Here is a 26,317-nt window from a genome sequence, read left to right as displayed (position 1 = left end):
TAATCCCAGAAATAGACGAACGAAAACAAGCACGTTACACGGTAACAGGCTTATATGATACAAGTGATTAAGTGCTGCTTTCAATTGGTAGTGGTACAAGGCAGTTTGTAACACTCATTAGTCATTAAACGACTTCAGCTTCGCCCCCTGCACATTTACAGTAAGTATTCACAACGGTTGCATATTCGTCGGGTAACATCTCACATATGCTCTTGCGGATGCTTATACAAGACGATCTCCTCCTCGAGCTCAGCCTTGGCGCCGCTCACCAGCACCCAGACCTCGGAGATCTTCTCGACGCGCCCTTCTGAGAGATTGGCGATGGTGAAGGCCCGTGAGGTTGGAGCTGCCGACACCGATCCTTCCGGCTGATTTTGCTTGAAGCTGGGAGTCGCTTGTGCGTATCTCACCCTGGGCACAACCGCTCCATTCAGGTATATGGTGTGGTTCGCTCCAAAGGCAATCATCTTCCTCAGGCCTCTCCCGTAGGCTAGGCTCTTGTGCATGTGCCCAAACACGACAAGCGGAATGGAAACTCCGGTTTCCCTTTGCAGATCGGTGATGGCTCGCTCGAGATCTGCAGAGGTTTTGTTCAAGCATGCCATATGAAGCAACTATTTGAAGCTGAGGTAAGGGTAGCTCGAAGGGAAGTATAATAATGAATATCAGACCTGGATCGCCATGGTCACCAGCACTGGGTACCCAATCCCGCCCACAGATATCATCCATTCTTGAACCTAGACCTGCAAAGTGCGTAAAGATAATTTTCCATGAGTATTTTAAGACTTGAACATTTTGATCATGTGTTTCATGAACTATCTATGAAGTTTGTTCAATCGAATGTTCAGCGACCTGTTGGCCCATTATGTGCAAGCAGTACAACAGAATGCCCCTCTGGTGCACCAGCAGCAGCGTCGTATATCTTCTTTGCACTTCCAGCCATGTCATTGACACCATACCTACATGGTGATTTTGACAACAATAGGTGTTCAATAGTGACAACGGATAAGTACATGCATTGACAAGAGCTAAACTTCCTAAAGGAATGAGGAGCAAGAACAGCGTGTTACATTCATTTATGAAGTGAGGCTATATTTTCTGAAGAGTAATTATGCAAAAAGGCAGTGGCAATTAAATCAGGCATAGACATAAATTTTCCAAAGAGCTACCTGTACTGATTGCACCACCACCAATACTAGTCAATTTATCGAGAGCTGCAAACTTCCTATTGGGGGTTGGGTTGTGTTAATCATAGTTAGTGTTTTATGAATAAGAACAAAATAAGCTACCTCCACAACCAAAATCAAGTGGATGACGAATTACTGTGCACATGTAGTCATCGGTAGCCATCCTTCTAAGTATAAGATATGCCTTCAAAAGACCAATGTATAGAAGAGTGATGGACAAGAGCGAAATCAATTGAACAGGCATCACCATTCTACCCAGCTTCCTCCCACCCAAGGTCATTCAAGTCATAATTTTACTGCCTAGCAAAAGCACATGATAAAAAACCAGCCAAGTAGTGACATAACTAGGAAGTTCACCTATCCAAATATTAAATCAAGGGGCAAATTCCTGTTTCCTGTGAAATCCTGATCCAGGATTTCTTTTGGTTTCCAGACAGTCCCCAGCAACCATCAGGAATCTAGATCTGGAACTTGGATAGGAATTTTCAAAATAATACAAGAAACAGTTAAGTTTCTCATTCTTGGTTGTTAGCCACTCTAATTTTGCTCCAACAGTTCAGCTACTAGTATTCATTTAGCCAATTCTATCGACAAATGTGTGCAAGAGATCTACATGTGCTGGGACATGCAGCCGGCACATAGAAATGGGTGTAATTGCATTGCATTCATGAAATGCAGTTGGTGAGGAAGTAGCTCCAACAGTCCATGTTTCCCAGAATATTTAAAAAAAATCTCTCAAACTAAATCCAAGAAAATGACAAAGAAATATCAAGTACCAAACAAAAAAGTTGCAAACATATTTATGTATTAGTTATATAACTCTTACCAACCGTTTTGATAGAAGCTTTGGTCTAAATAGCCTATCACCTCCGCAGGAAAATGGTCGCCCACCAACAACGCTCAGCTTTATTGTTGGAAAATCCAAGCATTTGTACCCAACATGCTGCTCACCAAGGCTGATAGTAACAAGAAAGTGGAAAGAAAATATTAGTACTATTGATCATTTCCAACTTACAGAGTACAATAGCATAGCGAAGACTGAAGAGTGAATAAAACTGACACCTAGAATTATTCTACTTCTACATGGTTATAACCTGTTTGAGTACCATCAACTAGTTAGATCAAGAATCAGCTTTTGACCTGTCCTAGAAGCCTAGTGCAGTGACTAACCGATTATTGGGTTCAATATTATGCCAATTTTGTTCATCTAAAGAGGAAGGAGAAAATAAATCATGAAATTATTAAGCAACAAAGCTGAAATTGTAAAATGTGAGACATCTGAAAGCATAGCAGCAAGCCAGCAATTATACAATCTGCAAGACTCATTTACTTCACCAAAAAATTTCCTTCAGTGCCATACTGCTGCAATAGCACATATTGAAATAAACACAAGAACTTATTGCGTAAAGAAGGAATATCTAACCTTGCAAGCTGAAGCCGAACACGATCTACCTTCCTGAGTGCAAACCAAGTACACGATGACATAAAAAGAAATCTTAATGGAATTATTTTTGTACTTTCTCCTTGCTAGACAAAAGTACGATTCTTACTTATCTGAGAATTGATATGTGTGCCAGCAATCGTGATTGCCAAGAATCGCTGCCTTTGGTAACTGAAGGCCTGCAATGCTTTCAACAAGTTCAACATTCTCATTACCATAGTCACCTGCATAGATGGAGGGGAGGAAAAAGAAGATGGCAAGCAAAAAGAATCAAATTGCTATTAAAGTAACTGATGAGTAAAACATGAAGTACAGAAAATATGGAAAAGGGCATACCTGTAAAAAGTACCAAATCCGGCTGCATTTCACAGAGAGAGAAAAACAAAATATTACATAGAGTGATTTTTGTACAAATATTTTCTGTCAAATTCTAATATTGCTGTGAGGATCTATTGCAAGTGTATGGCAAGCATATGGAGCCCAATACAATGCACATTGTAAACAGCAGCACACACTAGAACTACAGAGAAGCTACATTTGAAATGTATACAGCACAACGAAATTATCCAATAGAGTAGTTTGGCAGAAAGCAAAATATGAAGTACCTGAAGAAATTGTAGAGCTTTTGAATCTTCCTCAAGGGCCCAGTCATTGTGCTGCAACATAAAAGCAATTAGCGCAGCACACAGGTTAGAGATACAATCACATGATTTTTTTAACCCAGAAGTATAAATGCTACTTACATGAGTTATTTTGTTACTAATATAATTGGTGATATAACTGTGCCAAAAAAGTAAGCCATTCAATCCTAAATCATATCCATAACAGGAATCCAAGTGATTAACAGCTTTCCACAGTGTTTGATCAACAGAACATGGAATCAATAGATACCACCTGAGACTGTGTGTTTGGCTATGCTCAAGTTTGGGGAAAACACAACTCAAATAATTGTTTGCCCCATTGGCCCAGATGTACCATCCCCCTCTTTCTAGCATTCTAAAACTGCGATTCTGGAAATCAAATGCCTTCCCGAGTCCTGCACCCATCACCCAACGCTACGAACGCATCATCCAGTCACCAGGTCAAACCGCAGCAATGAAGTATCGATTTACAGAAACCACAGTTCACAAATCCTCTCTAGCCTCCTTGCCCCAGTTCCCGAATCCTCCCTAAACTCCTTGCCAGAAAACCCTGACCCTGTAACCTAGCATGGAATCGCAAAATGCAGCACCCGCACGCATGGCTGGCGTCCCCTCCATCAAGGAAGCGAGTGATGTTCAGAGAGAGAGAGAGAGAGAGGATACCACGTCGCCGACGACAGCGATGCGGACGCGGCGGCGGGCGGCGCCAGCGGCAGAGTCCATGGCCCTGCAGGTGGGCCTGGACGGCGGTGAGGTGGAGCGGGGAGGAGGGGGTTTCGCGGAGGCGCGTGCGGCTACGGCTGCTCCGGACGACGACCACGAAGATGAAGGGGAGCAAGACGGCACGACCATTTTTTCAATTTTATTTTAGAATGTTTATTGAAAGGGATTTTTCCAACTACTGCTATTTTTTCTCCCAAACTCCAGCGACTAGAAGAGGGGCGGCGCCGCATACTTTGGTACTACCTAGTAGCTTGGCGTCCGGCGCCTATCGGCCGGGGATGCGCGCGGGGTACGCTACCCTACCCACTGGCCACTGGACGGATGCGGTGGCGCGGGGGGAATCTATACATCGGGCGAGCTACTGCACTCAATCCTGTCGCAGAAAGCGCTTCCTGCGACGCGTATTCATCTTTTTTAATTTCTGAGGCCATTTATCATATGGGCCGTATTAATAGCGATTAGGTGTATCTACTTTTCAACGTCTCAATTACTGAAGTAGTTACGAGCTGTCGCTGTCTCTCACTCTCCGTTCATTTCTTCCATCCATTATTTCCCTGTTGTCGCTGCCTCTCGATTTCTTCGAGTGCTTTGCTTTGCGGCCACAGCAAAGCAATAAGCAAGTTATATATCCATGCTTTTCTTTTCTTCCTCAACAAGTATACTCCTACCAACATTCAGTGCATATGTTTAAGTTTCTCGTTAAGTTTTTATTCTGAAATGAGAACGGCATCAACTTATATGCATTGAATACTGATGATGAGTGTAAGCGCCTGTAGCGTGAGGATTACAAGAGGCTCGGTAGCACCTTAGGTTCTGAGTTCGATTTTCTGTGTATTCTAGAATTTAATGGTGTTGTGCTTTCAATGGAAGGTGACGTCCCATTGACAGCAAGACGCCTGTGGTGACTTTATCATTCTCAAGGATTTGCCGCTCAGTCTTCGAAGATGCTCATAGAGGTAGGATTTGCGTACGTGCGTTTATAGGGGTGAGTGTCCGTGCATCGTAAGTGTCTGAGTTGTAAAGTGTTGCAGTGATTCTTATGCAAATTGAATTTGAATAATTCACTTCACACTTTAAAATGTTTACAAACTTGTTCTGAAACTTTTTGAATGTTCAAGAACATTTTAAAAAGTTCTAATGGAACATTATGAAATATTTTCAAATAAATACTTCAGGAACATTTTAAAAAGTTCAAAAAAAATTCTAAACATTTCTAGCAATTATCCAGAACATTGTGAGTTGTTCTCAAATATTTTTCACTTCACACTTTGAAATGTTTACAACTTTTTTGAATGTTCAGGAACATTTTGAAAAATTCTAAAGGAATCATTCTTAAATGTTTTCAAACAAATTATTCGAGAACATTTTAAAAAGTTCAAAACTTTTTTCTGGACATTTCTGGCAATTATCTAGAACATTGTGAGTTGCTCTCAAACATTTTTCACTTCACACTTTGAAATGTTTACAAACTAGTTTGGAAACTTTTTAAATGTTCAAGAATATTTTAAAAAGTTCTAAGGGAACATTCGAAAATGTTTCCAAATAAAATTTTCAGGAACATTTTAAAAAATTCAAAACTTTTTTTTGAATATTTCTAGCAATTATCAGAACATTGACTCCGAAACTCAGAACATTCTGAAATGTTTACTCACCGAAAGATCAAAAGTTGATACTATAGTAGAAGAATTTAATTCATGGACGGGCAATTAATGGTTGAAGAAAAAGTTGATGATTACGTCATCGGTTTGCTTGCTTGTGATACTTAATTACTTATAACTGGGTGATAGGCATGCGTGAAGTTAATGGGTGAAAAAAAACAAAGAGAAAATAAAGAAAGTAACAAAGAAAGAAAATTAATTAGCCTTTTGGGCTTCAGCTTAATGGGCCTACAATCCACGCCCTGCCCCCTCCCCCTGGCACGTCATGCCCGTCCGCCTGCTTCTGCGACGGAATCGAAACTAATTGCACAAAGCGATAAATAGACACCCCCGTGGCGCGGTGACTCCCGCAGGTCAGAGAGGGGCCGTGGGGCGTGGATGCGCTGTAGGATGCAGTGACCGTTTGGCAGGGCTCTAAAACCGACTTAAACTGTAGCTGTGCCAAACGGTTTATTTTGAGCCACATTTGGAGTTTTTTTCGGCTTCCACTGGAGAGGTGGAGCCACGAAACATTGCTCCAAGCAGCCCCGTGAGTAGACACCAATACTAAAAACTGTTTTGTCAAACGTTTTTCAAAGCAGCTCCAGCTCCACCAGAGAAGTTGTTCCATTAGAATAGCTAGAGCTAGAGCTATTTTTGGAGGAGCAGAAGCCCTGCTAAACAGACCCTAGTGATGAAAAACGATCGTTAAATAGGGTGAAATAAAATTAATTGTAAATAATTACTTTATATTTTATATTTTAAAAAATAGAAACAATCAGAGACGATATCATAATACGAAAAACGGTGTCGATCTTTACAGAAATTTTCCATTCTACTTTCACCCCGAGGCGTTAGGGCTCCACGGTAAATGTACGACTCTATCACTGATCATTGAATAGTGCTAGAAAAGTAGAATAAATATGGCACGTTAGCCCCCGTACGTTCAGTCCGTCATAATATTGATAAATAATAGTTATAACATTAGAAATCAACATTTGTGACATAAAAAAAATATATATACAAATTATTCTAATATCTGATTCGAGGTTGGAATATTGGCACCGCAACATTAACATCGTATATGCAGCATGTACTTAGCAACATAAAGAAACAATAATTTGATTATCGATACTTGCCTCTGGTAACATGGGTCGGATCATCCAATTTTTTATGCACACCGTACGTTCTAATTCTAACATTAGCAGAACAGATAAGTAATCTCTCACATAAAATGCTGTCTTACATTACACGGCATAGTTGTTAGTAGATATTTATATATGCATACAAAGTCACATATCCTCATAATATACTTCTTTATTAATCCCTCCGTTGCAAATTATAATACATTTGACTTTTTTAATCACATATTTGACCACTCGTCTTATACAAAAAATTTGTGCAAACATATTCAAATTTAAGTCATTCTTGAAGAACTTTTATTATAAAGCAAGACACAATAATAGAAGTAATATTTAATTTGCACAAATTTTTTAGTAAGACGAGTGGTTAAAATTAGGCTCAAAAAAGTCAAAGGAGTTATAATTTGGAACACAGGGATTAGCACTTTCAAAGGACTAAGATTGGTCAAATCACTCGGACTACTTGTTATTAATAGACACGTCAGCTAGGTGCCATTGAAGTAATAGCATCATTAATATCTCAAATAAATCTGGAAAATACAAGTATCATAACTTGCGTATTGACTTGAATACCAATGGACATATTCCACAACAACAAACCTAAGGGCCTGTTTAGTTCGCGAAAATTTTTGGGTTTGGATACTGTAACACTTTCGTTGTTATTTGACAATTAATATCCAATCATGTACTAACTAGGCTTAAAAGATTCGTCTCGTCATTTATAGTTGAATTGTGCAATTAGTTATTTTTTTCAACTACATTTAATGCTTCATGTATGTGTCCAAAGATTCGATGTGATGTGTACTGTAGGAAAATTTTTGGGAACTAAACAGAGCCTAATTAATTAACTAAGCCACCTTTAGTTTGCAAAGGCGGTTCCTTGAAAGGGGCAGAAGATACCTGCATGATTATTGCGTGAATCAGCCTTAGAACATTTAAATTTGATATATGAAAGTATTTAAACTCATAAGGAGTGTACAAAGTGGAAATACTCTTGTCGGGGACCACGAGTTGGGACACCCTAATCGGGGTACTAAAATCACCCTAAAAACACAAACCCATAGTAGGCAACTGAGCCGACGAAGGCCTATGGCCTCCTTCCAATCTGGAAGAAAGGAAATGACTCAAAGAAGCCCAGCATGCGGCCCATCCGCACCCCCCTCGGACCCGCATGGTGATCTCCGTCTCGCTCGAGGGCTCCCATCGAGACCCTCGACCGCGCCCCGCGTCTCCGCCTCGCTCGAGGGAACCTACCCTCGAGGAGGCAAACCATCTCCGCCTCGCTCGAGGCCACCCTTCGACGTAAAAGACAAACGGTCCTGCCGCTCACCCGCCCGTCGTACGGAGGCATTAAATGACAACCACTCCTCCACAGCGCCCGGGACAGACGGCGTCAGGCCGCCATTCCCCACAGTGGCTATGACCGGAGTCCCGTCCGCCAACTCCGGTCACTGCTCCGCCATCCCGGACGCTGTGGAAGCACTGTGGGAACCTGCGACGCGGGACGAGACGTGCTCAGGCACAACTCCCGTTACTATTCTGCCAACTCCTGGTGTCCGGACTCCACCTCACCACACCTACGACCCCGGACCCGTCCCCTGCTCGGGAAGGGGTCCGGTGTCGCCACGTGTCCCCCAAGGAGGGACGCTCAGCACTAGCAGCCGGAGGCCCGGACCTCCCCCCTCGAGGGGTCCGGGACCTCCACGTGACTCCCGGACCTCCTTAGTGCACACGCTAGCACTCCGTCCAGGGGGGTCCGGGACCGCCGCGTGCCCCGCTACCGCTGACGCACGTATATATGCAAAACCCTGGCCTGCAGGGCCCACGGAACGCCACCACGCCACGTTTGGAAGACTGTACACCCTACAGCGATGACCACGCCGCCTGCTGGGGCTGCCAGGACGCCGGCGCTATCTCCGCAAGACCAAGGACAACACCCAGGACGTCTGCCACGCCCGACGCCATGCCCACAGTGTACTTCCTACAGTATTCGACCACTGCACCCCCGCGATTCGGGGGAAGGACGACGACTTCCACGATCCCCTATACATGTACATCGTCCCTCCTTGTGTCTATAAAAGGAGGAGGCGGTCTCCCTTTAAGGGGGACGACGTCGCGCAATCAGACCCACTCGATAGAACGCGACACTCGACACCACTGAGCACCCGATATTGACACTCGCATCAATCAACTTCTCCTCTAGCAGAGACTTGGGAGCTTCCCTCCCTCTCTCGTCATGCCTGTACCCCTACTACAGGCACCTCCGGTGCAAGATAATACAATGCCCTCGCACACCCCCTTGCTGGACGTACGGCCCCGCGGCCGGAACCAGGATAAACCCGTGCGTTACTGTGTTGCCTCTTGCATTAACATCTGGGACGAGGAAACACGCAGCATTACTAGTTGGAATCCGGACCGCCGGGTCAGGACACCGACAACTCTCTCACATGCACACTCCCTCTCCTCTCCTCTTCTCCTCTCTTCTTTATGGGTGCGTTAATTTTATGATGATTTTCCAAGAAGTAACAATGCTACGGATTATTAGTTTATTACATGTGTGGCAAATAGGAAGGGTGTAAATGGTATATAGAATGCTTACAAAAATGTATTTAAAACAACAAAATGATAGACACAATACAAAGTGGAGGCCAAGCTCAATACTAAACAAGCATATACCATGATGGTATTAGGGCGTATAGTACCAAAATACAAGGACCAACATGTCTATTGTATGGGGATACAATGGTGAATATAGGAGTATACAAGGCAACACTTGTTGAGGCGTTGATGTGTGATTGATTTACACGAGTCATCTTTAAGTTTTCACATATTGCTCCATGGATAATCAGGTATATAAACTAATAATACACTCAAGTCATAGCATTCTTCTTACAGTAACAACAGCTAGAATTGATGTGAAACCAAAGTCCATAGTCTTGGTGGTATAGGTGTACCACATACGCATTTATAAATGGGTTAATTGAATTATGTTATCATATCTAAGATGGCAACGTACGTAAGCTTTAGAAGACCTAAATTATATGATGTAGTATTATTATTTAAACTCCATATCTCATGATTATGGTGAAGTTTCTTGCCGCATATATATGTCGTTATCATTTGTGTTAGGCTTGTCTCCTTAATTTTTGAGGGGAATTGTATCCTTAATGTGACACTCAGCCTATGAAGTATAAAAAATAACAATATTAATGGATTCATGCCAAAAGCATGACCTATTATGTTAGATTGGTTGCTCAATCCTCTTGCTAATTTCAAGGCAAGCAAGAGAAGGGATATGTCATCCGGATGCTTTGGACCTTGGCCACGCAAATCTTGCATGCTAGACATCGGATTAGCCAGTTCAGCGAGTCAGGCCGTTCGGCCGTGTGGCCCACGTGACAGTCACATATAGAGAAGAAAAGAAGGTGACCTCCGTTTCTCGCGGGAAGAAGACAAAATTACAGCCGGACACCGCAGCTCCCGTCTCACCGGTGAAACGGAGTCGCGAAGTTTTCTAAAACGGCAGTAACTCACGCGCTACTGCATTCTGACGACTCGCTGACACCGGGCCCGAGAAATAGCCGAACGGAAAGCGTGAGCCATGCAATTCTTCCTGTACGTAGAAACTCACCACCCTTCACAGCTGAAATATAGTGGGGCAATAATGTCAGTGGGATAAAATTGCATGTGTAAGTACGTTCCGGAGTGACAAAAGGCAGCGATGTGCTCCAGGCTTCCAGTGGCCCGCCACGACGCTCGGTCCACCGTCCGCAACTCCGCAAGGGGAAACCGCCTCGACGAGCAGCGGAGCTCAGAACGCGTCCCCACACCGACGCCTCTGATCTCCTCCGCGCCCCCCGCTCTCCACCGAACCAGCTCATCCGGGCCGTCAGATCGAGGTATAAATAGGCCGCGGGCACGCAAGGCCAGTCCCTCTATTTTTTCACCCGGCTCCCCTCTCGCCTCTTCCGTTTGTTCCCCCGAGACGGCGAGCCGAGGCGGAGGCGGCAGGAGGAGGAGAAGCGTTTGCAGTCGCGGCCTCACGTTTTGGGGTTCGTCCCCGCCCTCTCTCCCCAGCCTGAATCCCGTCGAATCTCCGGCGCTAACCCTAGCCCAATGCAGGAGGCGGATCGCCCGGGAGGCCGCGCGCGAGGTGGTGGTGGAGCGGCGGCGAAGATGACGGCGCCGCGCGGTGGCGGGGACGAACCGCCGCCGCCGTCGTCGGCCGCGGCGGGGAACGAGCCGGTGACGCCGACGTCCGCGCACGTCTCGGGGCTCAACCGGCGCGGCTCGAGGGGCGCGGTGGCGACCTTCTCCATGGAGGTCTTCGACAACGAAGTGGTGCCGTCCACGCTCAGCAGCATCGCCCCCATCCTGCGCGTCGCCGCCGAGATCGAGCCCGAGCGCCCCCGCGTCGCCTACCTCTGTACGTGCATTCGCGTTCTCGGGGATTATTGTGGTGCACCGTGCATCCGGATGAAGTTTTGAGACGTTTGTGTCTGGATTTTGTGATAAATTAAGCAAGGGCTCCTGATGAACTTTTTTTTGGCTTTGCTGTGAGCTTGGAATTTTTATGTTCAGTGCACTTCGGAGAATTTATTCTTAGATTTTTTTTGGCACATGCACGCCATATTCGTGGTTTTCTGAGAGGTGTTTAGCTTTAAATCATGATCACGCGAGTCTGTTCAGACAAAAGTCGCTGTGATTTCCCTGCGAACATTTTTGGCGTTATCACGTTTCCCTGCTTCGAAGAACAAATTTCGGAGTACGTTCACATCCACACGAATCGCAGTTTGTTTTCTACGATCATCCATATATATGCATCAATTCTGGCATTATTGCCGATACATTCCTTGGTTTGTTTAAAGTTTAACCAGTTTGCAACTGCAATCAGATAGGCGCTACTGGAATTGGAACTTGGATAATAGGCTTTGCTCTTTCATAAACAGTAAATTCAAGTTGCCAACCGTTTGCTCGCTTCATCTTGATATTTTCGTTGTGAAATTAGGTCGGTTCTATGCTTTTGAGAAGGCGCACCGGCTGGATCAGAACTCCATCGGCCGTGGTGTCAGGCAGTTCAAGACGGCTCTGCTCCAACGTCTTGAAAAGGTGAGAAGTGATCTTCCTTGTTCAGCATCTTTTGCGTGCTATTAGCGTACTTGTTGTTCTTCTTGTATTTACTCATTTCAGTTCGTTTCTAGTTGCTTGATGTTTTCCTCTTGGTTCTTGCCAAGGAATTTATTTGGCTTGCATGGTTTGTAATCTGTACTATGCTGTGAAATTTCGTTACTGCTGGGCAAGCCTTCTAAAAATATTACTTGGTAGACGAGTATATCATTAATGTATTTGTCTGTAAGCCTCAGAATTGAAGTTACATTACGTTGGAAAACAAGCTACAGAGAGTGTAGCTCGTTAGCTATATACATAGTTGTGGTTTGCTGCTGTTGTAAAATGCTCGAAGGCAACAGATAAGTGTGTACACTTGACTAATGATGGTGTCTATCTATTTTTAGTCTGTTAGATGATGTTTCATGAACACTAATAACTAATTCATTGGATATTCAGTTCAATATTTTTTTGGTAATTTGATGCGATAAAAATCAGACAAGGTGGTCGAATTGGTAATTGTTAAATAGGAGATGACAGGAAACATGCATGTGTGCTGAATTTATTAACCATGATGCTCCAGTACTGTGTGACGGAATGATATATGCTACATCCTTTCTTACTTCTGTTTAATTGTTCATCTGTTGAGTTCCAACTTTTGTATTGACCAAGGGGAATTATTTGATCATTAACTCATGGCCAATCTGAGTTAACTTACATATTCTTGAATTAATCTGGACAGTAACTAAATCAATTCAAGGTTATAATATGGAATCCTCTTCATGACCATTTGGATTAATCAGTGCATGAGCATTTATCTTTTACTCACATTTTAGTTTGGTCGAGGAAAAATGAATTAGCCATATTTTCTGGTTTATTTTTTAATTGTTCACTTTTACTAACTTGTACAGAGGAGGGGCACACATACTTTGTTTTATATTCAACAGAGAGACAGGTGGAAAGGGAAAACGGAAAAGACAGTAGTATTTTGTTTAATCGGGATTTTACACAGCTTCCTCTTGAACACAAAGAGTTACACGAGAAATTTATTTTTCACTCGTTTGCAACACCACAGGATAATAGCCCTAGTCTTGCTAAGCGTGTGAAGAAAAGCGATGCTCGTGAAATTGAGAGTTTTTATCAACAATACTATGAGAATTACGTTCGTGCGCTCGACAAAGGGGAACAAGCCGACAGGTAATTCCCATGTTTCCAACCAGAATTCCCCAATATCTGCAACAAATCTAATCCTAGTCATGAACCACTGTGTCCCATTCTAATGTTGCCTACAGGGCTCAGCTTGGAAAGGCCTATCAGACCGCTGGAGTCCTATTTGAGGTGCTCTGTGCTGTCAATAAGAACGAGAAGGTTGAAGAAGTGAACCCGGAGGTTCGTGCTCAGTTTCTTCTCTTAATATCTATTGAAATTTGAAGTGTTTGGGATGAGTTTTTCCAATACTCTGCTGCACAGATTATTCGCTTGCACAAGGATGTGCAAGAGAAGAAAGACATCTATGCACCGTTCAATATCCTTCCTCTTGATGCTGCCAGTGCATCCCAGTCCATCATGCAGCTGGAGGAGGTAGCCATTCAGGACTGTAGGATGTGTTTCCTCTAAAAGATCATCTTCATTGTAATGATTCAATCAAAGAAGCTGAAATGGTCCAATTGCATTATAAACAGATCAAAGCAGCAGTCGCAGCACTGAGGAACACAAGGGGCTTGACCTGGCCACCAACATTCGAGACACAGAGGCAAAAGGGTGGTGATCTCGATTTGTTGGATTGGTTGAGGTCTATGTTTGGCTTTCAGGTCTGCTGGTCCTATTTTAACTTGGTCATTCTTTATACCAAAATGGAAATTTTAGTCCTTTTTTATTGAGAAAGCATATGGACTCATTCGGTCATTCCATTCCTAGTAAACCTTGGTTACATTTGGATCTAATATTAGCTTTCTTATGTGCAGAGGGATAGTGTGCGGAATCAGAGAGAGCATTTGATTCTCTTCCTTGCTAATGTCCACATAAGACTCGAGCCGAAGCCTGAACCACTTAGCAAGGTTTGTTCTTTGTCACAATTCATTTCAGTGGTTGACCATAACAGCGTGATAAATTTGATATATTATGCTACTCGGCCTCTGTTGTCGGACTCACAAGTCTCCTGAAGGCAATAATTGGTGTCTAGAAATGTGTTGTGCTACTGGGATTTGGTTAATTGTTTTTTGAAGTAGCTGCATGCAAAACGTGGGATGACTAGTTGCATGCAAACTATAGTTCAGTTCAAACACACAGAGAAGCACTGTGCAACTGGTTGGTAAAATTGATTTCACGCATGCAACTCAAGTGTATTGCTCGAGAGTACCAATCAATCCCTTCTTCTCTCATTCCTCTTAGTTCACTGGAACTTTTTTGTTTATCCTTGAAACAGCTTGATGACCGAGCTGTCGATGTGGTGATGACCAAGCTATTCGGCAATTACAAGAAATGGTGCAAATTTTTGTCACGGAAGCATAGTTTAAGGTATAATATTCCTTACTCTTGTTTCCTGAGCAGAAATTAATTATCTTAAAGCAAATTGTGCTCATGATCTTGCAACTGTAGATTTCCTCAAGGTGCACAACCACAGGAAATTCAGCAGCGGAAGATTCTATATCTAGGTCTTTATCTGCTTATATGGGGTGAAGCAGCAAACATCAGATTTATGCCAGAGTGTCTTTGCTACATCTTCCATAATGTATGATTCACATTTGTTTAATACTCAATAGCAGAGCTCATTGCAACAATGTATCTATCCTGTTTGACATGGCATCTTCGATTTGCTCAGATGGCATATGAGCTACATGGTCTGCTAGCAGGAAACGTTAGTATTGTGACTGGCGAAAATATCAGGCCATCTTATGGTGGGGATGAGGAGGCATTCTTGAAGAAAGTGGTCACACCTATCTATCGTGTCATCAGAAAGGTACTTCTGATAAAGCACGATCATATACGATTAGCAATAAGTTTTCCTCAAATACAGATACTAATTGCAGGAGGCAGGCAAATCACAGCATGGAAAGACACCACATTCTGCATGGTCTAACTATGATGACCTAAATGAGTACTTCTGGTCTGTCCACTGTTGTATTTTTCTGAATGCACACCAACATCTTTTTCACATTTTCCATAACAAATCTCACTCCATTCTACTCAGGACGCCTGATTGTTTCTCACTGGGGTGGCCTATGCGGGATGATGGTGATTTTTTCAAATCTGTGCATGATTCGAAGCCTGTAACCATGGTACAAAATTGATATCTGCATTTTGCAACTATTTCTTGCTAAATAAATTGATTAAGTGTTGGAGTATATTGAGCCCATGTGTATAGAGGCCCATCTAGAGGCCCATGTGTTGGATCTATATATACCCACTCATTTAGGGTTGGAGGAATAGAGCAATAATTCCATTCCCGTCATTATGGTATCAGTAGATTAGGTTTTCCTCTCTCCTCTGTTCCAGCCGCCGCCGGCTCCCTGTTCGCCGCCGCCGGCCAGCATGGCCGGCCGCCGGCGCCGCTCTTCTCCCCTTCCTCCTTCCCTCCCCTCACCTCACCTTCTTCCTCTGCTGCCGCGCAGCAGGCGCTGAGCCCTGCTGGCGCCGCCGCATCCTCTGCCTGGGCCCGTGGCCGCAGATCCGGCCCGTGGCCGCCGCTGCTGCAGCGGCTGGTGCGGGCGCGGGTGCCGGGCCCCGACCGGCCGCCGCCCCGGTAGCCTCCCAGTCGCCGGCCGCCGCCCCAGTATCCTCCCAGCCGCCGGCCGCCGCCCTGGTCTCCTCCCAGCCTGGCGCCGCCGCGGATCCAGGCGCGGGGGGGCCTACGGGCGCAGGGGGGAGCGCCGCCCAGCTGCAGCCTCCCCTGCAGCAGGCAGCGGGGAAGAGCCCTGCCTTGCAGCAGCCAGCGGGGGGGAGCACCGCCCAGCTGCAGCCTCCCCTGCAGCAGCCACTGAACGCCGACGCAAGCACCGCCCAGCAGTTCCCTCCCCTGCAGCAGGTGCAGCAGTGGCCCACGGCCGACGATGATGCAGCTGTGGCTGACGCCCAGAACGCCCGCGCTGCCGCCCAGTGCGCCGCCGTCGTCGATCCGCTGTCCTGCGGGCCGCGGCACAGCTACTGCAGGCCGCGGGCGTCGATCCGACTGCCCTGCGGGCCGCGGCGCAGGTGCTGCAGGATCCCGCCGCCGTCGCCGTGGCCCACCGCGCTGCTATCGCAGCGGGCAAACAGCTCGCCGCCAACGCCGCTCTCGCCGCGGCCCTCCTCGCCGTCAAGTCGGAGGCTTCGGCGGCCCAGGAGCGGGTCCACGTGGCTGCCCTCGCCTGGGAGAGCGAGCGCGCCGCGGCCGACGCCTCCGCTCTCCGAGTCGCCGAGGCGGAGCGTTTCCTCCGCGCCTCCTCCGGCCAGTTGCCCGTCGACACCGAGCCAGGCGCCTCTTCCTCACGCCAGGCGCCGCCCGCTGGATCTGGAGTCCGGTACGACCCGACCGACCCCATGGTCGCCCAGCTCCACCTCCAGGCGGCCGGAGTCCAGAACATCAGGGCCCTGGTCTCCGTCCTCCTCGACCCCGCATCCTCCTCCTACGGCCGCTGGCGGGACCAGGTCCTCCTCACCCTTCGCCGCTACGCCCTCGACGACCACGTCCTCGTCGACTCGCCGATCGAGGTGCGGGACGTGACGTGGCTGCGCCTCGACAGCGTCGCCCTGTCCTGGATCTTCGGGACCATCTCCCTGGATCTTCAGGACCTCGTCAGGACACACGGCGGCACCGCGCGGCAGGCCTGGGTGGCGCTCGAGGGGCAGTTCCTCGGCAACGCCGAGTACCGCGCCCTCCAGCTCGACGCCACCTTCCGCACCTTCGTGCAGGGGGACCTCTCCGTCGGTGAGTACTGCCGGCGGATGAAGAGCATGGCCGATGCTCTTCACGACCTCGGGGATCCAGTGTCCGATCGGGTCTTGGTGCTCAATGTCCTACGGGGACTGAGCAGCACCTACGACCACCTAAAGGGCTGGATCGCCCGCCAGAGGCCCTTCCCCACCTTCCTGCAGGTCCGGGACGACCTCGCCCTCGAGGAGATCACCAGGGGTCTCGCGCCCGGATCGTCCTCGCCCACCCCCGCCGCGCTCGTTGCTACTCCACCGACCTCCTCCACTGTTCCTCCTCCCGTTGGGCAGACCGGAGGAGGGGGGGCCGTGGACGTCGTCGGCGACGGGGTGGTGGTGGTGGCACTGGTGGCCCTGCTTCTGGCAACACCGGTACCGGTGGGGGCCGTCGGGGCGGCGCGCCGACACCGGCTCCGGCTCCCTCTCCCGCCCCTGCTGCTGGAGGTACGCCCTGGCCATCCTTCAGCAACCCATGGTCAGGGCGCATCTCGATGTGGCCGTTCCAGGGTCCGGGAGGGGGGCCTCGTCCTCAGCTCCAGCCGACGGCCATGTTCACTGGCGCTGCTCCACTCTTCGCGCCCTCCTGGACCCCGCCCGCTCAGCCCAGCCAGCAGCCGACCTGGCCTGGGGGGTGGGACCAGGCCGCTCTGGGGCACCATGGGACTGACGCCGCCGACCAGCACCGAGTGGATCGCCGACTCGGGCGCCTCGTTCCACACCACTCCCGATGCTGGTATCCTCTCTTCTGTCCGACCCCCACACCCTTCTTGTCCTTCTTCTATCATGGTTGGTGATGGGTCTTGCCTTCCTGTCACCGCCGTGGGTTCTGCTCCTTGTCTTCCTCATGTTCTTGTTGCTCCTCAAATGGTTCACAACCTTCTTTCTATTCGCCAGTTTACTGCTGACAACTCCTGTTCTATCGAATTTGACTCTTCTGGTCTTACTGTGAAGGATTCGGCTTCCCGGCATCCACTTCTCCGATGTGACAGCCCGGGGCCCCTTTACACTCTTCGGCTTCCTGCTTCCGCTGCCTCGCCTTCGGCTTCTTCGTCTTCTGCTTTTGCCGTGACGCCTTCTTCCACCACCTGGCACCGCCGGCTTGGTCACCCCGGCCGCGACGTTTTGGCTCAGCTCCGCCGTAGTACCGATGTTCCATGTACTAGGGCTCCTGCTGAGCACCTCTGTCATGAGTGCCAGTTAGGTTGTCATGTTAGACTTCCGTTTTCTGTTTCTTCTTCGCATGCTGCGCATGCTTTTGATCTCATTCACTGTGACCTGTGGACATCTCCTGTACTCAGCATGTCTGACTATAGATATTATCTGGTCATTGTTGATGATTTCTCTCATTACTCTTGGACTTTCCCTTTGCGCGCTAAGTCTGAGACCTTCCCCACCCTCCTCCACTTCTTTGCCTGGGTGTCCACTCAGTTCGGCCTCACCGTTAAGGCCGTCCAGTGTGACAACGGGCGGGAGTTCGATAACTCCACCTCCCGGTCTTTCTTCCTGTCTCGGGGTGTTCAGCTGCGTATGTCTTGTCCGTATACCTCTCCTCAGAACGGCAAGGCTGAGCGGATGATTCGCACGACGAACGACGTCGTGCGCACCCTTCTGATCCAGGCTTCCCTGCCCCCGCGCTTCTGGGCTGAGAGCCTCCACACCGCCACCTACCTGCTCAACCGCCTTCCGTCCACTGCTTCTCCTGCTCCCACTCCACACCATGCTCTTTTCGGTACCCCTCCTCGCTACGACCACCTTCGGGTCTTCGGGTGTGCGTGTTACCCTAACACCTCCGCCACCGCTCCTCACAAGCTGGCGCCCCGCTCGACTCGTTGTGTGTTCCTCGGTTACTCCCCTGACCACAAGGGGTACCGATGCTTTGACCTCACCACTCGCCGCGTCCTGATCTCCCGACACGTCGTCTTCGACGAGTCGGATTTCCCCTACTCCACCTCCTCTACACCTTCCCCTGACCCCGAGCTGGAGTCTCTGTTTCCGACTGACCTGGTGGTTCAGCCACCGTTACCTGTCTGTCCTTTTCCTGCAGGTTTTCCCGGCGCGCCGGCACCGTTTCCGGTGATCCCTGCTGCGCCGAGCGCGGCCCCGGTGCCCGCGGTCGCGCCACGCGCGGTCCCAGAACCTCTGGTCGTGCCGCGCGCGGACCCGGTGTCATCCGCTGCGCCACGCGCGGCCCTGGTGCCTTCCCCTGCACCTGCGCGGTACGCTCAGCCGGTGCAGGTGTACCGGCGCCGCTCGGCGCCGACCCCGACACCGCAGCGGTACGCTGAGCCGGTGCAGGTGTACCGGTGTCGTTCGGCGTCGACACCGGCGCCGCCTCCTGCTCCAGAGGCACCTGCGACGCCGACACCGCCGCCGCCGCCGCCACCTCCGGCTCCCTCTCGAGCCGAGCCGGAGGTGTACCACCCGCCGGTCATCCATCGGGATCCTCGGCATATCCATCCCATGGTGACTCGGCGGATGGCGTCCCAGGCCGCGACTCTCTCCGCCACCGAGGGAGAGCCGCGGGTCTCTCCGGTACCCTCCTCTGTCCGCGACGTCTTGGCGGATCCTCACTGGCGTCGCGCGATGGAAGAGGAGTACGCGGCTCTTCTTGCCAACCAGACGTGGGACCTCGTGCCGCGTCCGTCTGGTTGCAACGTGGTGACTGGCAAGTGGATCTGGACGCATAAGCGTCGGGTTGACGGCACACTGGAGCGTTACAAGGCTCGCTGGGTTCTCCGGGGGTTCACTCAGCGGCCTGGTGTGGACTATGATGAGACCTTCAGCCCGGTCGTGAAGCCCGCTACGGTGCGCACGGTCCTCTCGCTTGCGCTCTCGCGCACTTGGCCTGTGCACCAGCTGGACGTGAAGAATGCGTTTTTTCACGGCACTTTGTCAGAGACTGTCTACTGCTCTCAGCCAGCGGGATTTGTGGACTCGAGTCGTCCGGATATGGTCTGCCGGCTCAACAAGTCTCTCTATGGACTGAAGCAGGCTCCTCGGGCTTGGTACTCTCGGTTCGCCACGTTCTTGCTGACACTGGGGTTCACAGAGGCCAAGTCTGACACGTCTCTCTTCATCTACCACCGTGGGGATGAGACGGCATATGTGCTGCTATATGTCGATGACATTGTGCTCACGCTTCCAGTCAGCAGTTGCTTCAGAGTGTCATCTTCTCTCTGCAGCGGGAGTTCGCTATGAAGGATCTTGGTCAGCTCCACCACTTCTTGGGCGTCACTGTTGAGACTTGCCCGTCTGGTCTCCTTCTGCACTAGCGGCAGTACGCCCTCGATATTCTGGAGCGGGCTGGGATGACTGAGTACAAGCCCTGCTCCACTCCAGTCGACACTCAGGCGAAGTTGTCTGCTGATCTGGGTGATCCGGTGGCTGACCCTACAGCCTACCGGAGTCTGGCCGGCGCTTTGCAGTACCTCACCTTCACCAGGCCGGACCTCACCTACGCTGTTCAGCAGGTCTGTCTCCACATGCATGATCCCCGGGAGTCACACCTTGCTGCGCTGAAGTGTCTCCTCCGGTACGTCCGTGGCACTGTGGACCTCGGCCTGGTACTTCACCGCTCGTCCTCTGCTGAGCTGGTGGTCTACACCGACGCTGACTGGGCTGGCTGCCCGGACACTCGTCGCTCCACCTCTGGCTACGCCGTCTTCCTGGGCGGCAACCTGGTCTCCTGGTCTTCCAAGCGGCAGCCGGTTGTCTCCCGCTCCAGTGCCGAGGCAGAGTACCGGGCTGTCGCTAACGGCGTGGCGGAGGCGTCCTGGCTGCGACAGCTCTTGGCGGAGCTCCACAGCCCACTCGCCAAGAGCACGCTCGTCTACTGCGACAACGTCAGCGCCATGTATCTCTCCACCAACCCCGTCCAGCATCAGCGGACGAAGCACGTGGAGATCGACCTACACTTCGTGCGCGACAGAGTCGCCATCGGCGATGTTCGGGTACTCCATGTCCCGACTACCTCCCAGTTTGCTGACATCTTCACGAAGGGGCTGCCCTCGTCGACCTTCTCGGAGTTTCGATCCAGCCTCAACGTAGCCGGTGGCTAGTTGTGGCTGCGGGGGTATTAGCCCTTTTTGTGCTCCACTTGTACTCTCATTTTGTCCAGTCTTGAACACTGCTGCGTCGGTTGTTCAGACTGCGGGGGGGGGGGGGGTGTTAGCTTTCTTGTTGTCCAGTCTTGAACACCGCTGCGCCGGTAGTTCAGACTGCGGGGGGGTGTTGGAGTATATTGAGCCCATGTGTATAGAGGCCCATCTAGAGGCCCATGTGTTGGATCTATATATACCCACCCATCTAGGGTTGGAGGAATAGAGCAATAATTCCATTCCCGTCATTATTAAGGATTGCTTTTTGACAAAACATTATTTACAGGCTGGAAGCTCACCACAAAAGGTTTCCACTAAAAGTACAGGGAAAACAAATTTCGTTGAGACTAGAACGTTTTGGCATATCTTCCGAAGTTTTGACCGAATGTGGACTTTCTACATTTTGGCTCTACAGGTAAGAAACTGTATAGGTTATTTTTTATCTTGACTATGGCTTAACAACTGCTTATCTTCTAATTGCTTATTGAACAGGCAATGCTGATTTTTGCTTGGAATGATTATTCGGTGACTCAAATCCTTCAGAAAGACCTTTTATATTCTCTATCTAGTGTATTCGTCACTGCAGCATTTCTACAGTTCCTGCAAAGTACGTTCCCCTTTAAAGTACTTTCTGAATGATTTTTTCCTGAAATATATACACATCAATATGGTATGTGATAAAATGTTAACATGTCTTGTTTCTTCACCAGATATTGCTAATGAAACCATTGTGCTAGTTGTTCTTTAATTGCCTCTTTGTTTCTTAACGAACTGTAAGGTTATTTGCCAAGTGGATTTTTAGGGTGAAATGCACTAGATTTTTGTTTTGTTCGTTAGCACTGTTTCAAAACTGCGGTAGATGAACTTCTCTGTTAATAGATACTGAACAATTAATGGAAGTGAAATGTGAAGTTGTGAACTAATGACTGGCATCTAATTTTATCCAAAAGAAATATATTGAACATCTGTTGAATTTGTTAGCCTTACCACTTTCTAGCAGTCATGTTCTGGACATGCTTGAGTTTGGAGCTAATAATGTTTTTACACAGATCAATGCAAAATTTAGTTTCTAGTCCAAAAGTATGACTGATATTTTTTATTTAATTGATGGCAGGCATTTTAGACTTCATTCTGAACTTCCCTGGTTCTCATAGATGCAAGTTCATTGATGTTTTGAGAAATATTCTGAAGATTATTGTTAGTGCCGTATGGGCTGTGATTCTTCCATTTTTCTACATTAGTACTGCAGCCAAAGTCAACTTACCGCTAAAAAATCTGGATAAATGGTTCCATTATGTGAAAGGGGTGCCAACTCTATATATGATGGCTGTGGCAGTGTACCTGATACCGAATGTCCTTAGTGCAGCACTCTTCCTGTTTCCAATGTTCCGAAGGTGGATAGAAAATTCAGACTGGATCATTGTTAGACTACTTCTGTGGTGGTCTCAGGTATTCACTTCAATCTAATATATTATTTTTGTTACCTATATTTTATGGAAGTGCTCATGTAACATGTCTAGCATTAAAAACTAATCCATATTTTCCCTGTATGATAACATTTTTTTTACTTGGCAAAACTTAAAGCTAATGAATTTCAACAATGCATTTGGTCACAGAATTTGTCATGCTCTTTCCTCATCCTTCCTGATTTTTTTTGAGACCTATAGTTTGTTTAAGTTTGCAAAAATGAATTCGATGATTTCTTTGTGTTAGTCCAGTGATAAAGCCCCCCCTCTCCCCCACTCTAACACCTGGGTTTTAGGGTCGGAGTGGCTAGAGGGGGTGGTCTAAGTTGGTATCAAAGCCAGGTCCCGGGTTCGAAACCCACCGGCCACGCATTTCTTCCGCTGCGCGATTTCCCCTGCGGGGTTCGCTGAGACCAGCAGCCAGCAACCACAGGCGCGGCGCGGCGCGGCTCGCTCGCCGTAGGGGGAATGTTGGTCCAGTGATAAAGCCCCCCCTCTCCCCCACTCTAACACCTGGGTTTTAGGGTCGGAGTGGCTAGAGGGGGTGGTCTAAGTCTTTGATTATAAGTTGTGAGTGTGAAGATCCATATTCTAGTGCCAGTTATATTCTTCAAATTTGTTAGAACATCATGAATTATTGTAAATTTGAATTGTTAGGTTACCAGCATCTTGGATGCCAGTTATATGCCAATCACTTGTTATTTCTCAGGCATCCCAGTATTCCTGGTTGAGAAAAAGTTGGCTCATAAAACAGTCTAAGTACAAAATAGGAAAGGGCTTCTGTTGCACAAGAAGAAATTATTTCATCATTTGATCTTCCTTTGAGAAAATCTAGTTTGGTAATTGCATAATTCCTCAATTCCTCAAAGCTTACTACCATAGTGGATGTTCTCTTCTCTAACATTATTGTTAAACCAAACATTTCCTATTAGATTTGTTAGAGATACATTACTAAAGAAGGAGATCATATTTTGTGCCACTCCAGTTAATGGAGGTTGGTCATTTGCATAACTACTTCCATAGTCAAGATAATCTATACATTTGGTATGCTGACCTACTTTTGTAGTGCGACCATAAAATACTTCTGAGATTAAATTATTTTCTTTTTATTTGTCTCCTGCTCCATTGTTTTGGTGCATCAAAATAATTCCATGTTCATTTCATTTCCATTATATTATGGTCCATATGCTTGTTATATCATCCTAATTGCACGGTAAATTGCAGAAACGAATTTATGTTGGCCGTGGGATGCACGAAAGCCAAATTTCACTATTTAAGTAAGTTAATATGCTATTTGTTTATTTATTATTACTTGTGATCTTCATTCTGGGAATGCTTATTCTACTCTGTTCAAAAGGTATACATTCTTTTGGATTTTGCTGCTATGCTCCAAATTTTCGTTCAGCTACTTTGTCCAAGTAAGTTCTCCAATTAGATGTTCTGCAACGATGCTTCTAAATCTGGACCTGAACCTCATTCTCATCTTGGTTTGCAGATTCAACCTCTGATAAAGCCAACAAAGGACGTAATGGGTGTTCATAATATCCGTTATGAGTGGCATGAATTTTTTCCAAATGGTAGTTGATTCTTTCTTTCTTTCTTTCTTTTTTGTGGTGGGGATCTTCATTGAGGGAACCCTTTTCTTTGATTAATAATAGCTATTGCCTTTGCAGCATCCTATAATATTGGTGCTATCCTGTCGCTCTGGGCTCCTGTTCTCCTGGTATGAACTTATTAAACTTATATATTATCTGGCTAGTATATCATCTTGTTCTTCTTCAATTTGGAACATGAACTGTTACTCTAATATTCACTTGTGTTGCCTTTAATTATTGCAGGTCTATTTAATGGACACACAGATATGGTACGCCATCTACTCTACCATATTTGGTGGCATGACTGGTGCACTTGGGCGACTTGGGGAGGTATTAAATGAATCTAAAACCACTATACGGTACTTGTTACCTTATTGAAGGTCAAAATGAGCATTAGAATGTGTAGAGAGCTTGACCACCAAATAATTTCTTTGCAATGGCTTGTATGCTAGGAGCTGTGCGCAATATATTGTCTTATGGAAAAATCTTACTGAAATATCCTAACAGGTGAAAAAATCCTTCTGCAGCGGTGCAGCTCTAGAATCTATAAAATTCAATTGAATAAATAATTTTGGAAATGCTCAGTTACCATTATACAAGGAATGTTCATGTTTGTAAGGATCTGTTTGCTGGCAGACTGCTGTTTATGTTACACTTAAAATTCAAGGTTTTATTGCTCTATATGTATGACATTTTTTAATGATATTATCTTTATGAAACTGAGCACAGAGACTTATCTTGATAGTTTGGTGCATGCATAGTCTGATTCGCTCCTTTAATTGTTGCCACATTTGTACTAATGCTTTATTTGTAAAAAAAATGTTATTGGTCTTATGTATAGATAGCCACGTGTGCAACATTAATGTTTCAGTTGAATGATACCGATGTAGTTTCTAATCATGTTATGAAATTTATCCACCTCAGATACGGACATTGGGTATGCTGAGATCACGATTCCATTCTTTGCCTGGAGCCTTCAATACGTATTTGGTGCCATCAGATAAAAGCAGAAACAGGCGCTTTTCACTCGCAAAGCGCTTTGCTGAGGTTTCAAATGACTGTAATTTTTGTATGATTCCCCTAATAAATCAATGCAACCTCTGAATATAAATTATTGAAAAAACAGGTTTCTCCCAGCAAGAGAACTGAGGCTGCCAAGTTTGCTCAATTGTGGAATGAAGTAATATGCAGTTTCCGGGAAGAAGATCTTATAAGTGATAGGTGATGCACTTACCTCATGTTTAATAAGAAACATAGAGAGTATTAGCATTGCAGCAAAGTTGACGAAGTCTGTGTCCCAGGGAGATGGACTTGTTAGGAGTTCCTTATTCGTCAGACCCCAGCCTCAAATTGATGCAGTGGCCACTGTTCTTGCTTGCTAGCAAGGTTTGGCAAAATAGATTTATACCTTATTTGTATGTTGGTGGTAAATTTATCATAGAAATTTATTTTGTGATGCAGATACCTATAGCGTTAGACATGGCAGCACAATTTCGACCTAGAGATTCAGATCTTTGGAAACGTATATGTGCAGATGAGTACATGAAATGTGCTGTTCTGGAATGTTATGAATCATTCAAACTTGTTCTTAATGTACTGGTGGTTGGAGAAAATGAGAAAAGGTATGTTCCCAATATTTTAGACGCTTTCAAGCCTTTTCTTCGAGGCATATTTTCATGCTATTTAAGTGTTCTTCATCAGAAAGGAGTTATCACTATCCCTCAAAATTGTTATCTACATTACAGGAATCTAATCCAGTGTAGTGCTATAGGAAATAAGCACTTTCATGTTAAACCTAAGAAACAAGATGACACTAATCACCTTTTTCTTCAACGATGTCACTGCACTCGTTACCTATAAACATGTTATGGGTGTAAGCCCTTCCCTAGGACCACCAGTGCCACAAGCAGCATAAGCCGCCGCTCAATCTTTCCATTTCAATGGAGGTTTTATTTACTGTACCTGTGGAGGTCCAGCAGTTAACAGGCTGCCACTCGATATTTGGGCTGGGTCTGCCCCTGCTTGTAGCTATTGTTTGATATGTAAAATCAATGGTACTGAAGACATATGTGTTATCCTTCCTTCATGCTAGTTGGCTTCTTGAACTGCGTTGCCATTTGTGCATATGTATCCTTAAAGTCCATGTTCAGTTGATTGATCCTCTTTGACATGTTTGTTCATTGACATGAACAGGATTATTGGCATTATAATAAAAGAAATTGAAGCTAATATTGCAAAGAATACATTCCTTGCCAATTTTAGGATGAGTGCGCTCCCAGTTTTTTGCAAGAAATTTGTGGAGCTTATATCTACTTTGGTAATTCATTCATTGTTACTACTTTACCCAATTGTTGTCTATATGAAAATTCTAATG

At 46.8% G+C, this 26,317-nt stretch overlaps 2 protein-coding genes across 2 annotated transcripts in view; one reads left to right on the top strand and one right to left on the bottom strand.

Annotated features, from left to right (window-relative positions):
* Positions 1–34: 34 nt before the first annotated feature.
* LOC120670298 lies at positions 35–4,151 on the bottom strand. The gene is made up of 9 exons (XM_039950385.1): positions 3,933–4,151; positions 3,234–3,284; positions 2,965–2,986; positions 2,738–2,852; positions 2,611–2,643; positions 2,018–2,143; positions 853–959; positions 672–743; positions 35–577 (listed from the first exon to the last, which is right to left on the bottom strand). The coding sequence occupies exons 1-9, from the start codon at positions 4,119–4,121 to the stop codon at positions 201–203; spliced, it is 1,092 nt and encodes a 363-aa protein (XP_039806319.1). The 5' UTR covers positions 4,122–4,151; the 3' UTR covers positions 35–200.
* Positions 4,152–10,947: 6,796 nt separating this feature from the next.
* The window catches only part of LOC120671103 (callose synthase 5-like), a 29,496-nt gene continuing 14,126 nt past the window's right edge, over positions 10,948–26,317 (top strand). The window contains exons 1-25 of the mRNA XM_039951343.1: positions 10,948–11,197; positions 11,780–11,880; positions 12,953–13,074; positions 13,170–13,266; positions 13,348–13,458; positions 13,560–13,688; positions 13,842–13,934; positions 14,303–14,394; positions 14,476–14,608; positions 14,699–14,836; positions 14,907–14,983; positions 15,068–15,155; positions 21,169–21,297; positions 21,375–21,489; positions 21,997–22,331; positions 23,573–23,625; positions 23,706–23,766; positions 23,844–23,925; positions 24,022–24,071; positions 24,187–24,273; positions 24,868–24,990; positions 25,070–25,164; positions 25,245–25,329; positions 25,405–25,565; positions 26,137–26,260. Coding sequence (XP_039807277.1) covers positions 10,948–11,197; positions 11,780–11,880; positions 12,953–13,074; positions 13,170–13,266; positions 13,348–13,458; positions 13,560–13,688; positions 13,842–13,934; positions 14,303–14,394; positions 14,476–14,608; positions 14,699–14,836; positions 14,907–14,983; positions 15,068–15,155; positions 21,169–21,297; positions 21,375–21,489; positions 21,997–22,331; positions 23,573–23,625; positions 23,706–23,766; positions 23,844–23,925; positions 24,022–24,071; positions 24,187–24,273; positions 24,868–24,990; positions 25,070–25,164; positions 25,245–25,329; positions 25,405–25,565; positions 26,137–26,260 — 2,931 coding nt within the window. The remainder of the gene's footprint in view (positions 11,198–11,779; positions 11,881–12,952; positions 13,075–13,169; positions 13,267–13,347; positions 13,459–13,559; positions 13,689–13,841; positions 13,935–14,302; positions 14,395–14,475; positions 14,609–14,698; positions 14,837–14,906; positions 14,984–15,067; positions 15,156–21,168; positions 21,298–21,374; positions 21,490–21,996; positions 22,332–23,572; positions 23,626–23,705; positions 23,767–23,843; positions 23,926–24,021; positions 24,072–24,186; positions 24,274–24,867; positions 24,991–25,069; positions 25,165–25,244; positions 25,330–25,404; positions 25,566–26,136; positions 26,261–26,317) is intronic.

The sequence above is a fragment of the Panicum virgatum genome, chromosome 4N (assembly GCF_016808335.1).
Source record: "Panicum virgatum strain AP13 chromosome 4N, P.virgatum_v5, whole genome shotgun sequence".
In the NCBI taxonomy this organism is placed as follows: domain Eukaryota; kingdom Viridiplantae; phylum Streptophyta; class Magnoliopsida; order Poales; family Poaceae; genus Panicum; species Panicum virgatum.
The sequence above is the reverse complement of the archived record's forward strand: the minus strand, read 5'-3'. Positions and strand labels throughout refer to the sequence as shown.